The sequence below is a fragment of the Phocoena sinus genome, chromosome 11 (assembly GCF_008692025.1).
Source record: "Phocoena sinus isolate mPhoSin1 chromosome 11, mPhoSin1.pri, whole genome shotgun sequence".
In the NCBI taxonomy this organism is placed as follows: domain Eukaryota; kingdom Metazoa; phylum Chordata; class Mammalia; order Artiodactyla; family Phocoenidae; genus Phocoena; species Phocoena sinus.
In genome coordinates this window covers 249729-269938 of record NC_045773.1, presented here as the reverse complement: position 1 = coordinate 269938, position 20210 = coordinate 249729, and the positions used below count along the sequence as shown (strand labels likewise).

Sequence of the window (20210 nt, the reverse complement as noted above, 5' to 3'; positions counted from 1 at the left end):
CTGTCACGAGGTGAGCGGACACAAGGTGATGATGGCCGAGGAGAAAGCCCGTGTCACCAAGAAACCAGCAGATCTCAAGAGCGGACACCACGGTGGACACATCCACCCCAGGCCCTCCCTGGGCTCCTCTCGGGTGTGCCGCGCAGCTTGGCGGCCGCGCACCGCCCAGCTCCACCCACCGCCTCGGAGACTCGGACAGGGGTCTGGCTGGAAGTGCAGCTCCGGACAGCCGGTCCTTCGTGGAGGCACCTCAAGCCCTGGCCAGGTCCCAGGTTCCCGCAGCCACTTCCCTGCCGCTGCTCTGGACAGTCTCCCAGGCTCCCCAGCCTGTCCTTCAGGGTCACGGACACGCTGACGCCGCCCTCATGGGAGTGCCCACCGGAGCCCACCGTTACCCTGCAGAGGCCCCAGCCCTCCCAGCTAGAGTCTCGGAAAACGGCCTGACTGAAGTCCACACGTGCCTGTAGCAGTGCGTCTTGATCACGCCCTTGGGCTTGGATGGACTGACTGGACTTCCAGAAGGTGGGGACTGTGTCCTGCGTGTCCAGGGACCTCTCCCAGGATGGGACCCCAGGGGCCATCGTTACCTGGACCAGGCCCGCCAGCAGGTAGAGCCCCACGAAGGTTGTGTCGTTTGGGACTGACTGGCCTTCCACCAGGTAGATGATGGAGAAGAAGATCAGGTGGCCTGGAACCACCAGGAAGAGCAGGACGCGGGCCGACGTGGAGTTGATTTCTGGAAGAAACGGAGCAGGGGAGGCAGCATGAGATGCTGGCAGGGAGGCGCCCGCGGCCCCTCTTCCTGCTGCCTGTGTTTCCGGAGCAGCCGCGTGTGCAGCTTTTCTAGCGACAGGGATGCGGCCTCTCATTCCCTTGGGAGCTGACGTCGTAGGGAAGAGAGAAGAACCAGCATCAAGTAGCAGAAACAAAAGTCATTTCAAACCTGACGGGTACTAGGCGGAAGGCTGACCGGGCTCAAGTGGTGGGGAGTGGGGGTGGGAAGCCGAGGCCCCGGGCGGAGGAAGGAGGACGTGTAGGGCTTCGGGGGGTGCCGAAGGCTCCGGCGTGGGCAGCCCCTCCCTCGCGCAGGACCTGGGGACGCCCATCGGCACACTCTCCTCAGTGTCTGTGCTCATGGGTTTGAGACGCTGCGCGAAATGGGATTTCACAGTTTACAACCGCCATGAAACCACCCGTGGGGACACGACAGCTTCTCAGGCAGAAATGGGAACTGCAGTAAGTCCGTCTCCGTTTCCTTCTGAGTTAACCATAAAGCGTTTCATCAGCTGAAGAAAGAAAAGGAGGACAAATCAAACGTAACTAGGAAGTCTACCGGAAGATAACTTGTAGCGAGAGGGTGAGGACGCACAAGAGCTCCAGAACGATCATGGTGAAAATTCAGATGAGGGCTAACTTGAAAAAGAGGATTTTTTAAAAACTTACAGAGGCAAAAGCAAAATAATGATTACTATTTGGCAGCTGGCATTAAAACTCAAGAAAATCTACAGAAAGACTAAACAGCGAGAATTCGGTAAATATGTGCTGCTACAGACCGAATATTTGCTTTCCCCCCAAATCCGTAAGTTGTGACCTGACCCGCAATGATGGTGTTTGTTAGGAGGTGGTCAGGTGCCCCCGTGAGTGAAGGGCCCCCGAAGACCTCCCTCGCCCCCTTCTTCCCTGTCTGTGGGCCAGGAGGCCGGGCGTCACCAGTGCTGGTGCCCTGACCTTGGATGTCCAGCCTCCAGAGCTGTGAGAAACGCGTGTTGTTTATAAGCCCCCAGCCTGTGATCCTAAGACAGGTGCCCGCTGAAGTGCATGCAGTACAGGGTAAAGAGCCTTTCCATATACAGACGACAAGTCAGAAGATACACGGGGACTCCCCACTTCAGACAAGGTGAGGCAGACACACTTCCTGTCCCTCTCACCACTCATCCAACAGCCCTGAACGTCGCATGAAACGAACGTAAGATTCTGGAAGGTGGAGGGATGAGGCGGGCTGGCCGGGGCTCCGCGGCCCGGGGAGCAGCACAAGCTGAAGTCCCTGAGCTGCTGCCTTGCATCCCAGACCAGACGCTGGTGAGTCAGAACGCGAACGGTCAGCGGCCACGGAAGACAACTCGGCACGAGCACCCCCGTCCCGTCCTGGCCCCGGAGGTGAGAGGCTGGGGTTTGGGGGGGTAGCCAGGCCCCCTCCCTCCCGGCCAGGCGGGGGCAGAGGAATAGGACTTGAAAAGTAACAAAAGACACGACACGGCGTTGGGTCCCCGGTTCTCAGAACAGACTCCGTGGTCCTTCCTCAAGCTTCAGGCCCTGCAGGACCAGCGCCTGCCCCTCGGGGCCTCGCCCCAGCCCCCCGCCCCTGCTCGTCCTCAGCGGGGATGCCTCCCGCCAGCCTTTCCGAGGCCCTTCTGCGCACAGCACGACTTGGAATCCCGTGTGCGTCTGCTCTGCTGGAGCGTGTCTGTCCCCAGGGGTAGGATCGGCTCCTCCATCTCTCACAGTACCTGGAGATGGTCGGTGTGCCTCCGGCTGCGAACGGACCGGTGAAGGCCACGTTGGCACGTCGGGGCTGGGCTGAGGGGTCTACTGCCACAGACACCAGATTCTTAAAAGAAACGGCCACGTGGCCTCTGGAAGACCCCAGACCCACCTGAGCTGCAGAACGTGGAGCGGGGGTTAGGCCAGCGTTTTTTCATCCAGAGGGGCAGGACCCCAGGCGTGCTCCACAGGTGCAGGTACGTGGAGATCCGGCTGGTCTGAATGGCCACCAGGTTGCCACCAACACCTGCAAAGAGAAGGAATCTCTCCTTCTTTATGCCAGTCTCTGACTTCTATCCCTTAAGTCCAGCTCCTCCAGGAAGCCTTCCTTGACTGGTTCAGCCCTTGACTTCTTTTCTTTCCCTCCCACTTGCCCACAGATCTCGTGTCTGGCACCAGACAAGTGTGGCCTGGGCCTCGTGAATGAGGTATCGAGGTAGTAGCTGCATCACCTTGACAGGGGGCAGCTCTTAAGGAGAAGGAGGTGTGATGGGGGAGGGAGGGAGGGAAGTGGGTGGGGAGGTCTCAGGAAGCCACTCAAGGAAGGAACTTTTCACCTCAAGGCGGGAAGGAGAGGAAAGAGGGCCGAGAGTGAGGGGAGGGAGGGTTGTGTGGCAGCCGAGCTGGGGCTGAGGGGGGGGCTCTTGGCACCGTGGCCAGCTCTGCTGGGGCCCCAGGCCCCAGTGACAAAGGCCCCTCAGAGCCCCTCCAGGCAGAGAGCGGGGCCCGCCCCTGGCAACTGTCCCCTTTAGAGGGCGGTTGGGTTGCCCACTGCCTCATCCCTATGGAGGATGACCCCTAACCGGGCCAGATGTGCCCCAGCTGCTCCAGAGGATGCAAAGAATGGCCATGGGCAGAGGGTGACTGCAGATCTATTTTGCTTAGCCCACGATGATTTATTTAAAAAAAAGATAAAAGAAAAAAATAAATTGGCGGCCTTTCCACATTGGGCCCTTAATCTAGGCTCCTGTCTCCCTGGGGCTCCGTTCCCGCCAGCCCGCAACCAGCCAGCTGCCACGCGGGTCGCCCAGGAGCCCGCCCTGCACTGCTCCCCACCGCCCACCTCGCCTCCCTGCGAAGGTCATCCGCGGTGCTCACTCAGCCCCTACAGACACCGAGCAGAGGACCCCAGAGGACTCTCTAGGCCTGTGGCCTCTGGGCCAGCTGCTGCTGTCCTCCTCGTCAGTGGCCGGCCTGGCACTGGGAGAGGCCCTGTGGACTCGGCTGGGTGCAGGCCGGCCTGGCACGTACAGGACACTGCAGACGGCCTGGGCAGTGGGTTGTCACACGCGTTCCTCTCCGACCAGCCGGCCCCACTTACAGAGCCTTACCAGAAACTAGACACAAGCTGAGCTTGGGCTAAATGCCCAGAGTTAAGCCTGGAAGGTGAACCAGTGGAGTGTCTGGAGGAGACCCAGGGGATGGAAGAGATTGAGGCAAGCTGATTCCTCCCCCCCCACCCACCCACCCACCCACCGACCCACCGTGAACCAGTGTTGTCACAGCCTTGTGTTTTAAGGAGAAGACAGGAATCCTGGTTTCTCTGTGTAAATGCCTGAGTTTTAAGTGTCATCAGTGAGTCTAAGTTAAAAGGAAAGCCACGAGAGGCCACCACCCCGGTTCTGAAGCCACACTTGGCCCCAGGTGCCAGCAGATCCCGGGTTAAAGCCTTCAAGGCTCTGGGATCAGCTCTGGTCCTGGGGGCCCGTGAGGGCAGGTGTGACCTGCAGGAGCGGGGGCTACAGCAGCCTCCTGGGGCGGGGCCCGGACCTCTGAGATAGCCGCTCTTCTTGCCCCACCACCCAGAAGCCAGGTGACGGGACCCAGTACCTACCACAAATGATGGGGGCAAATACGGCCATGCCTCGGAACTGCTGCTTGGAGATGGTCTTGTTCAAGATAAGCCCCCCGAAACTGTGGGGGGTGGGGGGGGAGATGGCAAACGATTAGAGTGGACGCTGGCCAGCCCTCACCACGCAGACCGCCGTGTCAGCCTGTCACCCGCCCAAAACATCCGGGGTGGCCGAGCTGGTCTCCGTGTCCCGATGCCACCTCTGCTCTGAGTCTCGGCTGTTGCAGAAGGCCCCACCAGACCCTTTCCGAGGCCGCTTAGCTGGCTGGGCCCTGCCACGTGACAGCCCTGAGGTGCGCTCAGCAGGAAGAGGGGCCCATGTGACGTCTCCCACCCCCACTCCCCGAAGCTGCTCAGCACCTGGCCCCACCAACCCTGGGGTTCAGCGAAGGCTTGGAGTCCACGAGCTTCTGGAAGCAAAGACACCTCGGCCACAGCCTCCGCTCCCCGAGTCACTCAGGAGAGCACATGGGAAAGGGCTGGGGTGGCCCCCGTCAGGGTCCACAAGCAGAAAGGGCCCCCAAGGATGGGGCTGGAGGGCCCAGGGCCCCGGGGCACTGATCCTTCAGCCCTGTAGGTCTCACCAGTGGCTGGGCTGCGGGAACGGCCTTCACAGAGCTGTGGCCGTGAGGCCAGCTCGGTGGGGGAGCGGGGCTGTGGCTGGTGCTCGTCTCCTGTGAACAGGGCTGCCCCTCACAATACACCAGGCCCAGGGTTCTTGGGGGAAATGAGGAGCGAAGAGCGTGGTGGAGGCGCCCGTGGCCACGGCTCACCCCACCCGGATCCCAAGGCGTCGCCACCCACGCACCTGCTGACGAGCATCGCCAAGATGATGGGGAACCACCCGAACTTCAAGATCTTCACGACTGGCGGGTTCTGCTTGGCGATGAGGACGCACAGGGGGGTCAGGGCCGTGAAGCCGATGCAGACCAGCGGCGTCAGATACCGACTGTCTGGGGGGAAGAGAGGGGGCGTGTGGGCCGTGGGGCTGGAGCTCAGGGTGGGGTCCAGGCTGTGGCCTGGGTGGCGGAGGTGACAGGTGTGTGGGGACTCAGGGCCCCAGAGGCCCGAGGAACAGCTCCTGTCCCCACCAGTCTGGATGAACCGTCCCCTGCACCTCCTGTCACGTGGCTGACGGGCTCCTGTCCACCTCGATCCCCGCCGCACCTGCCTTTGCTTCGCTGACACCCCTGCGGCTCTCCGACACACGTGCCCTCCTCGGCCTGCTCTCAGCCCGGCCTCGCTACTCACGGCTCCGTTTACGGGGTCGTGACCGTGGCCAGTGCCGCGCTCGGCACTTCGTGTACCCAACTCTCCTGCTCTCACCGACCTGCTCGGACGGCCTGGGAGGAGGTGGCCGAGCAGGACACACCCGTGGGCAGCAGTGCTGGCTCTGCTCTTGCTGAGGTCACCCCAGGGGGGGGACCCTTCGGCACCCACGTTCTCACAGGGGCTCGTGTCCCTGTGTCACCCGCTCCAGGCGGCAGGAGCCACGAGGACGGACCTCAGCCTGGATCAGCCTCAGGAACCTGGGCGCCTGCCGGAGCCCAACGCACGGGGCACGTGTGGCCACTCACCCGCCCGCCTCTTACCCGCACACATGGTGACTCACCAGCCTTGTGGAGAAGCGCCCGCCAACCCCGGCCACGCCCAGAGCGCAGGCCCCCCGCCCAGCGCGCAGGCCTGGCCTGGGGCCCCTGCCCTTTTCCGCAGGAAACAGCTGTGGCCATCCTTGTGCCCTGAGCGTCCTGGGCAAGAGATGGGCCCAGGGCCTCGGCAGGTATCGCTGGCCTGGACGTGGCAGCTGGGAGCGTCACCGCTCAGGGCCGTAGCCTCCCAGCCGCCGTGGCCGTCTCCCTGGTGACAGCACAGGCGCAGTGGCCGCAGGCTCGCCCTCGTCAGCGAGGACCCACCTGACTGCTGCCCAGCCGGGACCCCCGAGATAACCCAGTGTCTCACCGCAGGGATGGGTGACCCAACGGGACTTGACATCCAGGGTGTGTGTGGAGGCATGGGGCTGGGTGCAAAAGGGAGGAGGACCCGGGGAGGCCGGTAACTCAAAATTACTTCGCAAATCAGACTCCATAACTAGTCGGTGCACAAATCTTTGAAATTCAGAGTGTTTGAAGAATAAGATTAAGGCGTCTGCTAGATCTTCACCTCCACTTCGTGAACTTCCAGCATCTTCCCAAACCATCCCTTCCTGTTGCTGCAGGCCTTTCCTGGATGGCTGGAGCTCGTGGAGCCATGCCACCCTCACTGGGAGCGTTTCCTGGGCCACTTCTGTCGCCCACATGTAAAAACCGGCAATTCCTTAAACCTCTGGGTCCACGGGCCCACCATGCCCCACGTTGAAGCTTCGTTGCTGTCCACTCCACGCATGGAAGCCGGGACCGCACTTGGAACTGACATCTGCTAGATCCGGACAGGCGTGCAGCCATCCTGGGGGGGCCACACCAGGTGGGAGGCCACAGACGGGACACTCGGAGCGGGTGCTCAGCGGTGCAAGTGCAGCGAGGGAGCCGCCGGCAAGGCGCTGCCGTGTGTCCACAGCGTCCAGGGTGTGAGCCAAGCTGTGCCCCGGGCGGACCTGGGCGACGTCGGGGGGGGGTGGGGGGGGCGGCGGTGGCCACAAGGTCTTGTTCCCAGAACGTGTGCAAACGCCCCGTCGGTGGCTGACCACGTCACAGGCCGCCTTCTGAGGAGCCTGGCTTCTGCCTCCTTGGCTGTGACACTCCGGCCTGCAGTCACCTCTCGGGCAGCTGGCGTGCATCCGGCGTGAACTGTGCCTCCCGCGAGGAGGTGCTGAAGCACCCAGGCCAGCCTCTGTCAGAGGTGGGCACTGACAACCTGTACGTCTGCTGCCCGGAGACACCTGTCCCCGTGGTGCGCTGGAAGAGCCAGCGGCACCTGGGGGGCGACCCCCATCTGCCCAGTGACCCCAGGCCTCACCGACGAAAGGACAGACCCCAGCCTCGGGCCCTACCTCTGTGCTTGTGGAAGAAGCTGCTGACGAGAGCCAGAGTGGACAAGGTGATGAGGTCTCCCAGGCTGGCCGCGATGGGCGTCGCAATGTTGTCCGGGTTGAGCCCGAGCTTTCGAGCGCCGATCACTATGCAGACCATCAACATCCCTGCAGGGGGAGGGGACAGGTGGCCGGTGAGCGGGTGGCAGGGCCGCCCAGGAGCTCGCTGCACCCACGGAGCCGCCCACTCTCGGGGTCCCTCCCTGCACTGGGGCGCGAGGCTTGGACTCTGCCCTGTGTCTCGCGGGCTTGACGCTGTGGAGCAGCCCAAGCATCCTGATGACTCCCTGAACCGTCGGGGAGACACAGGCAGGTGGTGCCCGGGCTCCCAACCTCGGGAACTACAGGTGTGATGCTCACAGCCCTCCTGGCAGCAAGATGGACCCCAAACCGCTCTGAGCAGCGGGAGCCCCGGGGCGGGCAGGGCAACTGGCCCGTGAGTGGTTTCCAAGGGGCAGAGCCTGCGGGGAAGATGGCAGGGTGGGGTCTGGGACAGTGTGGGGCAGCAGTGCAGGTGGTCCCTGGAGGGCGGGAGGGAGGGAGGGAGGGAAGGGGCGGCACACAGAAGGCAGTATGGCACTGGGGGCCTGAGGGGCTACCAGGGCCCAGCACGTGGCCGCGAGTGCAGGGCGACGTCCCTGCTGGACCCGAGAGGCCCTTCCTCATGGCTGCTACGCCTCCCAGGACCTGCTTCTGTTCTGACTCGGTTCTGAGGCCACTGTGACGTGCTTCCTCCCCCCACGCCACGCTGCCTGGGACAAAATCCAACAGCATCTTGCGTGGCCTTTAAGAAGACACTTTCCATCTTGGCCACTGCTGTTTTAACGCTGGACTCAGCGTTCTGTAACTCTAAAAGTAATCACAGTTACCACGTTGGTGCCATCGAACGCCGCTGGCCACAGTCTGTGCTGTGTTGTGACCAGGTCCCAGCAACTTTATTCTTTTGTAATGTCATTTGTAAGTGAATTGACACTGCCTGGCTGAGCCGGTGGTCTGGTGACAATCCCACAGGCATGTGTAGAGGACACCACCCGTTTGAGATCACTTATTACAAACCACCAGCACCACCGCCCGGCCTTATGGCTCAGACAGGCCAAGGTCATGCTGTGACCCACCAGCCACACTTCCTGAGTCCCCCTCATCTTGGGACAATCCCGGCTATGTCCTTGCTACTGAGGTGCACCCCATCTGAGGCCTCAGTCTTCTCCTCTGTAAAACAGGAGCCAGGATGGCCCCCGGGAGCGGCACCGCCTGCTGGAGCCTTGGTGTCTCCTAGGCTCCGTTCTCTCAGAAGGTTCAGCCCCTCCCTGGCCCAGATGTGCAGGCGTGCAGCAGGTCTGTGAATCTGTTCCTGGGCTTCCGCGCTCCGGCCCTGCCCCGACCTGGGCTCCTACACGGGGATGCAGCCGCCTGGTAGGAACCACAGCCACCGAATAACCAGCTGCATCCTTCTGGGGGTCAGGCGAGTGAACAGTCGGCTCGATAAGGCTACCCCTCTTCCTGGACCTGCGTGCGCTTTGCGGGATACACACAGACACGGCCCAGAGAGAACCAGTGTGACCGCTGTCCATTCAGAAAACCTGGGAGCTGACCGGTGCCTGGGTTAAGTGTGGAAAGAACCACGGGCCCTGCACTCACACTACTTGCTTGTTGGTGGAGGAGCGGACAGTGCACAAGTGAACAAGCGTGTGAAGCAAACAGCGTGACTGTGAGCGAGTCAGGGGAGGCTGCGAGACTGGAGTCACGCGTGTGCTCGCGCACTGAGGGATCAGCCCGAACTGGGATGAGCCCCGCAGCGTGGGGCCCCAGCGCGTCCCGGGCTCTGGGACAGAAGCTGGCACACAGGCTCGGGGAGTGCTGCGTGGTGAACAGATGCGCAGCCACTGGGCTCCCTGCTGATGCGCGGGAGCTCCCCCCGGGGCCTGAGGCAGCGTGGCACGAGCAGGGTGGGGACAGCACATGGTAGAAGAGGACACGCAGGCCCCTCTCAGAGGAGCTGCCGTCGTGCAGGGAGCTGAGACAAAGTAAGGGACAAGAGAGCTTCAGATATTCGCAAGGGCTCCAAAAGGAGCGTGAAGCGTGGTGGCCTCCGGCGGGGGAGGGGGTGCAGGACCTGCCTTGCCCCAGGCCCCGCCCAGGCCCTCCCGGTGGCCAGTCACAGACAGACGTGTCTCCGCCCCAGCAGAGGGCAGGGACCCCCTCGCCGCCCTCCAGGTCAAGGTGGGTGTGAAGACTCAGCGGTGCCCCGACCCGCGCAGGACCCCGAGGGCTGCTCACCCAGGGCGCAGGCCGCCAGGAAGGCAGTGATGACGCTGCTGGCGCACAGCACCTCCGCCTCCGCCGCGTCCAGCTCCTGCCCCGACGCCGCGCCCAGGAGCAGGGCCGCCACGGCGGCCAGGAGCCCCACGACGGCGGCCTGCACCTGCCGGCAGGAACCAGACGTTAGGCAGGTCTGCTGACCTCGCCCGAGCGCAACAAAGCCAACACCCCCTTCAGCCCGATCCCTGCGGGAACCGCTGCCCTGCCCCGTCCTTCCCCGTCATCTTGCGTAGGGTCCTCGGTCAAGGGCCCCCCGTGTTTCCTCACAGCCCCTCTAACCGGTTTGGACAAAAGTGCTGTGATCTCCAGCGGCACGGACAGTGCCCCTGCCCCCCCGGAAACGCCCAGGACCCCCGGGAGACACCAGAGCTGTCGGAGCTGAGGCCCCAGCGCACACGCGAGGCCAGTCAGCCTCCGCAGACGAGAACACGCCCCAGCTCACACACGGAATTCCACTCAGGGTCCCAGGATTTTTCCCGGTACCTGACAACTCATTTTAAATTTAACTCACAAAAATGAGCAGATGTGCAAAAACAGCCATAACAACTTTGAGAAAGAAAATGGGAATTTTGGCATTTTCATTATGAATACGTATTTTAAAGCTATAGTATTAAAACTGGGGGGCTTGGCAGAGAAATAGACAAATAGGTCAGCAGGACAGAACGGGGTCCAGGAATTGAACCGTGAATATGTGAAAATTTTAAATTTAATATATGAAAATTTAATCATGAATATATGAAAGTTTACTATGATAAAGGTGGCATTTCAAATCAGGATGGAATACGTAAGGTAAGAGAAACCGGATATTTGCTTGGAAAAATAAAATAGATTCTGACTTTACACCGTTCACACACATATACCTAAACATAAGAACATAAAGTGTGAAATGGATGAAAGTATTGAATAATGTGTTTCAGATTTTGGATTAGGGAAGGCCTCCTACTAAAGATGAAACATATAAAATCCATAAAGAAAAATACAGGTAAGATTTACAAAGTCCAAGCATGACTTGTGTGTGATAAAAGACACCACTAAACAAAGGCAGGGATAGACTCGGAGAAAGTATTTCCGTCTTACATAACTAATAAAAGATTAGTATCCAGAATAATGAGTCCATTTTACCAAATCAACAATAACCATCATGATAATAGAAAGATAACGTGATGGAACGATGCATAAGGGATATGACAGGTAATCCACAGAAAGGAGATACAAACGGCCAAGAAACACACAAGAGATGATCAAATCCCTAGTAATCAGGAAAACTGAATCCCCAGTGGAAGGTTAGGATTAGGGTTATTTGTAACCAGGGCTGGTCCTCCTCTATTAAAAAGTAAGTGCTGTTTGATTTTCTTGGCACTGGGGTCCTCTGCTCATCAGGTAAATGGATGGATGGGGTATACTTCTTACCTGTCGGATGGAGTAAAGTTAAAACTCAAAGGTCGACAGTACAAAGTACACACGGACAAACAGGTGGGACGATGGTTGTCTTACACACTGATGGTGGTAAAACTGATACAGGAATTCTGGGAGGAAATTTGTTTAAGTTATCTAAATACCTGATGATCTAGCATTTTCCCAGGGAAACGTGCACATGTGGACAAAGAAGCACATAATCACCATGGTGATTGGAGCTGCTCTGTACAGAGTGACGTCCGTTCGTTAAGTCACTATTAAGAGAAAAGTGCTATTTACAAAGTTACACGTACAGTATAGCATGTTTTATGCATAGAAACATGGGAACTCGTGTGGTCTGTGTCTGTGGGCACATCCATGTGTCTGCAAACACAGAAAGGGTTTAGAAGAGTCCTTCCCATGCTGGTGAGCTTATGAGGAACTAATAATTGAAGTTTTGTGTTTTTTTTTTAAATAAATAAATCTATTTATTTATCTTTGGCTGAGTCTGGTCTTCGTTGCTGCGCCCTAGAGCACAGGCTCAGTAGTTGTGACACACGGGCTTAGCTGCTCCGCGGCGTGTGGGATCTTCCCGGACCAGGGCTCGAACCCGTGTCCCCTGCCCTGGCAAGCAGATTCTTTAACCACTGCGCCACCAGGGAAGTCCCATTTCAATTATTAATACTAGTGCTGGTGCACCAAGAGATCAGATGTTTTGTAATCCTTTCGGAAAACATCTAGAGCCTTAAACTGTTCATACCTTGTGAACTTGTAGGAAGTTCTCTTAAGAAACCTATGCAAAAGGAGAGCGCTCTCACTGCAGTATAACTTACCGAGTAGGAGCCTGTAACTGCAGGTGCCCCGCAGGGTGACGGGTCTGTGAGTGGACGGGCCAAGCTCGGCAGGTCTGCACAGGCCCCACAGAGCCAGCCCCTGGCTGCCCTTCCCTCTTACCCGTGAGGTCCTGGCTCACGTATCACTCTTGGGTACATTGTCGTGATAGAATACGCTGAAGTTATTTTAAAAGTTTAAGTATGGAACTTACTGCACCCTTTATGCTTTGATGTTAAGCTTTTTAAAAAATGAAGGAGACCAATTGCATCCACGCTGTGACAGGACCACGTGCCAGGCCAGGGCCTGCCCACAGCAGGACCTGATCAACACTGGTTGAGGAGGATTCGGTAGGAAAAGAAACGCAAAACCAGTGACTGTTGCCAAGGCGTTTACCACCCGCCCCTGCAGACCCTCTGCCGGGGCCTCATGAGAGCTTTAACCTCCAGGGGCTTCAGCCACAGGCTGTAGTCCCGGCCCCTGTGAAGCACCTCCGTGGACGAGGCAGACGTCTAAACACAAAACTGCATCCAGGACGGCCTGACAGCGCCCGCAAGGCCCGGAGAGGCAGCCAGTGCCAGGCTGGAGCCGGGTCTGAGGAGAGACCCCACCGGGTGACGGGGAGGGGAAAGGACATCCCAGCAGGGGAGGGGGCCGGGCCCACCCCTGGACAAGGGGGCCGGCAAAGGGGCTCCAGGGGGAGGAGGCCCCATGAGCTCGAGGGTTAGAAAAGGCCAGGCAGGGGCCGTGCAGAAGCGCAGTGGAGCCCAGGTGCCTGGACGGGGAGGCCAGGGCAGCGGGGCTGGGCTCCAGGCGGCCCAGGGGAGGGTCCTCAGAGTGGCCGGATGTAAGGGTGAGGGACACAGGCAGGCTGAGGGCTGTTGGGTCTCTAGCCGGGTCAGACGGGAGTGTCGCTCACTGGGCACGCGAATCCCACCCGATGAGCCACACAGCAGCCCGTCTTACGGATGAGGCCCCTGAGCTGGGCCACCCCAGAGAGAGCTTCCAGCCCAAAGCGGACGGAGTCTGGGACTTCAAAGAGGGGTGTGAGGAGGGCAGGCGACGGGGCCGGATCTGGGGACACTGCTCTGGAGATGCCCAGCGGAGAGGTGCAAACGGACTCTGGAGCCCCGGTGAGAAGTCAAGGCCCCTCCTGAGTCTGTGTGTCCTGCCCAGGGCAGCCTGCTGGCCAGTGATGGTCTCGCCTGCACGCCAGTGTGACCTGGGCCCAGTTCTCGGTGTGGCCACAGCCTGCCCCGGCCAGAGGAGCCCAGGAGGCTCTGGATACAAACGCTTCCGTCCAGATCCAGGCCCAGCCTACTGCTGCCTCGGGCTTCCTGGCTCCGTGAGACACCCCCCTCCGCCCCGCGGCCCCACAGTTAGGAGGAGACACAAGTTTGCGACGCGCATGAAGCATGAGGGACAGAGGCGAGGGTCACCTGGATGAGGGCGAGGTTACTGCTGATGACTCGGTGCCTCTCCCGGGGGCCATCGATCTGCCCAGTGTTGGCCTAGGATGGAAAGAAGGGCAAAGGGTGAGTCGGGCGGCAGCGCCGAAGCCAGGCCCACCCTTCTTGGAGAGGGCCTCAGGACAGGCCAACAAATGCCCCCTCACTGCTGCCAGAGCCAACTGTCCTGCCAGCTTCCAAAACGGTGACTCGGGGCTGGAGAGGTGGGGACACAGGCCCAGCTCTTCCCCTCGCAGGTGTGCGATCACACATACACGTGCACACGCGGGCACGCGTGTCACCAAGAACCTGAGCCGTTGACCATCCGGCCGGTCCATGAGGGGTGCCGGGCTCCCCCCACCCTGCCATCCCTCCTCCCCGCCCACGAGTCGCAGCTCACGTGACCAGCAGCCACTCACCCACCTTGGCCAAGTATCCCGCTTAAGAAACGTATGTAAGGCCCTCTTGTCTTGGGATAAAAAGGCGAGATCGGAAATGCAGCTTTCTCCTTTAAAAGGGGTAGCTGCTCCTAACGTCACAGCCTTTGCCAGCAAAATTCAGGATGCAGATAAGAAAAGGTTTCAAAGCAAATGTCTTTTCCTCGCTCCTATCGCACTGAGTTCACTACGTTACTGAACTCTGAGGAAAACACATAATTCTCTTTTTTACTTTATTTTTTGGCTGCGCCGTGCGGCTTGCAGGACCTTCGTTTCCTGACCAGGGATCGAACCCAGGCTCCCTGCAGTGGAAGCATGGAGTCCCAACCACTGGACGGCCAGGGAAGCCCCCAGAATTACTTTTCTTTGTACAAGTAAGGGGAGGCTTCTTGTCTTTGGGCGCCTGGGACACATCAGGTCACCACTGTGGAGCCCCAGTCAGCTCTGGCTTCATCCAGATGGCCTGACACCTGCCTCGGGTGTCCTCCCAGGAACTGGGGCGCAGGTGGAGCAGAGCCGCGAGGGACCCACCGAGGCCACACCCGCTCCGCCCGCCCCCCCGCCCCCCGCCCCGGGCCCCCTGCGGCCCAGAGATGCCGGTGCCCCTGTGTTGGTTCCTGTCAGTCAACCAATTGCAATGTATCAAGGTAGTCAGAGGGCTGGTCAACCAACTGCAACGTACCAAGGTAGTCAGAGGGCTGGTGCTGGCCCACGACCCCCAGTACAAATCAGAAAGGGAGTCCTTCCTCAAGAAGCCTCATTTCCACCGGCTGGGAAGCGTGTAAAACACGTGCACAAGTCTAGAACCCGTACAACCCACGAAGCGGCATGGAGGTGCCTCCTGGCGCCAGAGGCCCGAGACCAAGTCCAGGCTGAGCAGCAGAGGGAGCGGAGGAGAGGGTGCCTGGAGATCCCACAGGGACAAAGGCGGGGAGAGCCGGGGGGAAGCAGCTGCGGGTGTCAGGGAATTAGGCCAGGGGACGGCAGCGGGGCTGACGGGCACTGGATTCCCGTCCAGACACCGGGAGCGTGGGTTTCGGATGAGTTATCCCCGTGGAGGCTGAAATCGGCCAGGATGGTGGCGGGAACTGGTGTGCAGAAGACCCTCAGAGGGTCCAGTATCCAGGGCCGTGGGGGACGGAGCCGTGAAGGAGGGAAGGAACAGGGCCGGCCAGGAGGGTGAACCTCGGGCAGGGGCCCTCAGGCATGGGGGGTCAGGTCTCCATCAAGATACAGGGACATTTCTTTCCCCTAGAATGACGGTCCTGGAGAGGTCAGGCTAGGAGCTAGAGGCACAAGGCCAGCCCTGGCACAGGCTGGGGCCTTTCAAGACTCCAAGGCAAAGGAGTGGGAAGCTGGAGCGTCTCTAGACCAACCGAGATTCATCTCAGCAGAAGCAGCCCGCAGGCCCTTCCTAAGCGTGTGTTTGGATCACACTCAAACATCTTCAGCCTCTCTTAATCTCACGAGCCCTTACAGCTGCATCAACACACCTCCCTGCCCTGCGGTTCTGGCTGCAGCTCGGCCACTCGGCCTCTCCTTCAGCGACAGGCCCAGCTGTGGGAACCACCCCTCCTCCCGTCCCTCAGGTGAGGACGACTTCCTGCCGCTACCCGGCCTGGGGAGCTTTGCCACCCACAAGCTTGCCGGTGGACCCCTCCTTAATTCTGCTCAGCTCCTGTCCCTGCACCTCCTGTTTGCTGCCAGGTCCTGACTTGCCCAGCGAGTTAGAGCTTCACAAGGTCATCTGGCCCATTCACAACCAAAAATACTTACTGGATTAACAAAGAGGACTGACCCTTGCTGTCCTCCTCCTTCCTCAAACTGGAGGGTAGGGAAAGACAACCTTCTAACTTTTTATTTCTAAATAAACGTAGACTTTTTTTTGCAAGAGTTCCAAAGTCAGCGCAGAGAGTTTCCCATATACCTGTCGCCCAGTTTCTACTGACCGTAACACCTTATAGCAGGGGTCCCCAGCCCCTGGGCCGCACAGCACGAGGTGAGCGGCGGGCCACGGAGCAAAGCTTCATCTGCCACTCCCCGTCGCTCACACTACCACCTGAGCCATCCCTCCCCACCTCCGGCCGTGGAAAAATCGTCTTCCGCGAAACCGGTCCCTGGTGCCAGAAAGGCTGGGGAGCGCTGTGTTCTAGAACCATAGGACAGTCATCAAACTAAGACGTTACCACTGGCCCAACACCACCAACTAGGTGACAGGGTGTATTCGCACATCCCGGCTTTCCCACCACTGTCCTTTCTCTGTTCCAGGAAGTAAGTTCGGACCCCCCACTGGCTCCTTGGTCTCCTCCAGGCAGTGACGGGTTCTCACCCTCCCTCGTCTTTCTCACCTTGACATTCTGCAGAAGGTCCCTCAACGTGGGCTTGTCTGGTGCCTCCACATGACTAAACTGAGGGTGCAGGTCCGGAGGGAAGAGGCCGCCGAGGGGAGGCGCCTTCTCCGTGTGTGGAGTCCGAGGCGAGTGACACCACGTGGCCGACCACAGGCGCCCTGACCTCGGCTGGGGTGCGTCTGCCGGGATTCCGCCCTGCAGACTCGCTGTTTTCCCTTCCCCGCACGCTGTCAGCTAGAAGCCCCTCATCAGGTCGGCCCTGCGCTCCAGGGGAGGGGATGAAGCGGCTGCTCCTCCGTGGAAGCAGATCGAAGCTTTGGGGACACTTTCTGCAACTACCAGAGCGATTCACAATTCCTGGGGGAGATATCTGAAGCTCTGCACACATCCTGTTTCTCCTGCAAGTTCCACCTGGTGCTACTGCAGTGTCAGCACCTCTAGGTCCTCTTACGGATGGAGCCAGGAAACGTACGTGTATGCACCCTAACCCCGCCATGCACACACGTAAATTTAGTTTCGTCTCCCTCTGTACGTCCTAAACAAACGTGAGTTTACAAGGATATCTCTGGCTCCGGTCCAGCATCACAGGGCTCATCGTGGCAGTGAGCAGACAGCCTTCAGACACACAATGGAAACAAGAAGAGGCTTCTACAGTATCACACAAATTCAGAGGAAATCCTCGGGCAGGGAGAGCAGGGGAGTTAGGTGGACAGAGGACCCACGCCCAGAAATGACGGCAGGACATGTTTCCCGCCCAGGAAGGAGGCCCCGGGGACGACGGGCTCCTCGGACAGGTGGCGACTTGGCTTCAACAAGAGGCGCCTCTCCTCTCGCCTGACCGGCTTGTGCCGACGATGGGGTGCGTGGCTGAGCAGAAGCAGCGAGGGTGTGTGCTGGGGTCACAAGCAGGCAAGTGTCCAGAGTGGCCACAGTAAGAGGGACACAGACCAGTGAGACCAGTGAGCGGCTTGTACCTCCAGGGAGCACACTGTGACGCCCCCCAGCCATCAGGGGGTCACCTGCTCTACAGAAGAGATCCACCGACTAGGAGGAAACCCAAATAGAGGATGCTCGAGTGACCAAGAATCCCTGTCTCCTGAAGGCCACAGTCATGCCAGACTCAGCAGACTCCACAAATGGAGGCAAAAGCCTAAGGAAACAATCAAACAGAAGCCCAGTAAGACGCTAGGACAGCTAAACCAGGGGGTGGCAGAGTCCGGTGCCTTCGCACAGGGAGACACCGTCCGGGGTTCTAGAAAGCACAGACTCGGTCTCTGAATGTAAAGTAAAACACGGAGACAAGCAGGACTCCTCACAACGACCTCAGGAGCACAGAGCTTGAGAGCAAGATTAAGAGGAAACGAGTGAAATGAAAAATCAAGCGCAGGTGTTTTCCCAGAATGAAGCACAGCCAGACAGAGACGGAAAAAGGCAGATCCAGAAGCCGCGTGTGGATACAATGAAGCACAGCCAGACAGAGACGGAAAAAGGCAGATCCAGAAGCCGCGTGTGGATACAATGAAGCACAGCCAGACAGAGCTGGAAAAAGGCAGATCCAGAAGCCGCGTGGGGATGCGTTAAAGTTGGAGAGACGGTGGGAATGTGAATGCGTATCAGAATATAAGAAATCACAAAAAATGGGATTTTCATAGAGCTGAAGACAGACATACGTCTTTAGACTGAAAAATCTAACATGTATATAAGGTAAGGAAAAACAGTCCATGCCAGAAATACCGCGGTGATAAAAAAGAAAACGCAAAAGAAGTTCAGATGGGGGACTTCCCTGGCCGTCCAGTGGTCAGGACTCTGCATGTGCACTGCAGGGGGCACGGGTTCGATCCCTGGTTGGGGAACTAAGATCCCGCAAGCCACACGACACGCAGCCCCCGCCAAAAAAAAGTTCAGATAGGAAGATAAAATCAACAGACACCCTAGAAGAAATGAGACTCAAAGAGACATGAGGCCACCATTAGCAACACTGGGTACAGAGGACACGGCAAGCCTGTCTCAGTTGAGGAAACATACCTGTGAACACTGCCTCGCTATCCGGACAGGCTGGGGTCAGCTGTGAGGATAAAGGCCCCGTCACACTTGGGAGTCCAGACAGTTCACCTGCCAGGACCCTCCCCTGAAGCAGGTCCTGGACAACACATGCAAACCAAACGAAAGATACATTTAAAAGGAAGCTGGTGGGGAGTGACAGCAGCCAGAGGGCGGACAGGGAAGCCCAGCCCGCGCTCCTTGGAGGAAACACAGGATGAACCACACAGACTGAGCACAGCAGCTCTGTGGGACGGTTAGAAGCCAGGCCAGGCCCTGCAGCAGCCAAGGAGAAGCCTCACCCACGATGGGAGGAAAGGTCGTTGTTGCCCTTGCCCCTCCCCCGGCACAGCCCCGAGGAGACAGGAGGCAGCCGTCCAGCCCCCGGGCCTCCCTTGGGACAGAGGGAAAGAATGGACTTGTCTGTGACCTTCTGGCTGGTCTAAGGGCTCCCAAGAGACGGGCTTCTGGCTCACCCGACTCACAGATCAGACCAGAAGCTAGCATAGTTTATGTATCAGGTCAGGACAACAGATTTAAAGTCCGGAAAGAAAAAAAAAACGTGTCAACAAGTAATTCTGGCAAAAACTGTCCTTTGAAAATGAGGGGGGATTTAAGACATTTCTAGATAAATAAAAGCTGACAGAGTTCATTACCACTAGGCCTGCCCTATGGTCAATGTTAAAGGGAGTTGATGAAAGGATGATCAGAAGTCAAGTATATATATTGAAAAATATAAAGTTCTCCAGTAAAAGCAAACACACAGCCAAATATAAAAACCTGTGCATTGTAATTTCGGTTCATAACTCCACTTTTATGCCTTTGTAGGATTTAAAAAACAAAAGCATAAAAATAATTAAAATCTATATTACTGAGTACAAAGTATATAAAATGTAATTCATGATTAATTAAAATCTATATTACTGGGCTTCCCTGGTGGCACAGTGGTTGAGAGTCCACCTGCCGATGCAGGGGACACGGGTTCGTGCCCCGGTCCGGGAAGACCCCACATGCCGCGGAGCGGCTGGGCCCGTGAGCTGTGGCCGCTGAGCCTGTGCGTCCGGAGCCTGTGCTCCGCAACGGGAGAGGCCACAACAGTGAGAGGCCCGCGTACCGCAAAAAAAACAAAAAACAAACAAACAAACAACTATATTACTGAGTACACAGTATATAAAATGTAATTCATGATATCAATAATATAAACGGGGTAGAGCTTTAAAGGAATAGAATTTTTGACTAATTTAAGTTGGTAGCAGTTCAAAATAGATTATAACATTAGGATCTTATACGGATTCCCCAAGGTACCCACAAAGAAAACATCTACAGGACATACACAAGAAAAATGAGTCAAGACCTATCACTACAAAAAATTAACTCCTCAAAAAAAAAAAAAAAAAGAACTCATCAAAAAGACAGAAAGGGAGAAAATGAGAGGGAGAAAAGCTATGAGACATACAGAAAACAAATACCAAAACGGCAATAATTAGTCCTTGCCTATCACTAATTACTTTAAATGTAAATAAACTTCCCAATCGAAAAACATAAATGGGTAGAGTAAATTTTTAAATATACAAGATCCAACTACCTGCTGTCTACAGGAGGGTAACTTTAGATCTAACGACACACATGGATTGAAAGAGAAAAGGTGGAAAAAAGATATTCCTTACAAATAGCAACCAAACAAGAGGAAGGATGACTGTACTAGTATCAGACAAAATAGATACTAAGTAAAAAACTGATCCAAGAAACAAAGAAGGACATTATATACTGATAAGAAGACTGTGTATATTGATAAAATATATATTGATTATACACTGACAAAACCACCAGGAACACGTAACAGTTATAAACATACATAGACCAACCATCAGAACTCCTAAATATAGGACGCAAATGTTGACAGAATTGAAAGGAGAAGTAGACAGCTCTGCAATAACAGGAGAAGACTTCAATTCTCCACTTTCAATAATG

The 20210-nt window shown here is 57.5% G+C and overlaps 1 protein-coding gene across 4 annotated transcripts in view; it reads right to left on the bottom strand.

Annotated features, from left to right (window-relative positions):
- The window catches only part of SLC41A3 (solute carrier family 41 member 3), a 66824-nt gene that overhangs the window by 1453 nt on the left and 45161 nt on the right, over positions 1 to 20210 (bottom strand). For 2 of the 4 annotated variants that reach the window (XM_032649134.1, XM_032649138.1), the window contains 7 exons: positions 13403 to 13474; positions 9696 to 9840; positions 7380 to 7526; positions 5202 to 5346; positions 4376 to 4455; positions 2654 to 2788; positions 588 to 736 (listed from right to left, as the gene is read on the bottom strand). In XM_032649134.1, coding sequence (XP_032505025.1) covers positions 588 to 736; positions 2654 to 2788; positions 4376 to 4455; positions 5202 to 5346; positions 7380 to 7526; positions 9696 to 9840; positions 13403 to 13474 — 873 coding nt within the window. Of the gene's footprint in view, positions 1 to 587; positions 737 to 2653; positions 2789 to 4375; positions 4456 to 5201; positions 5347 to 7379; positions 7527 to 9695; positions 9841 to 13402; positions 13475 to 16196; positions 16433 to 20210 lie in introns of those variants that run through there. The other 2 variants (XM_032649137.1, XM_032649136.1) reach the window with 2 other exon arrangements.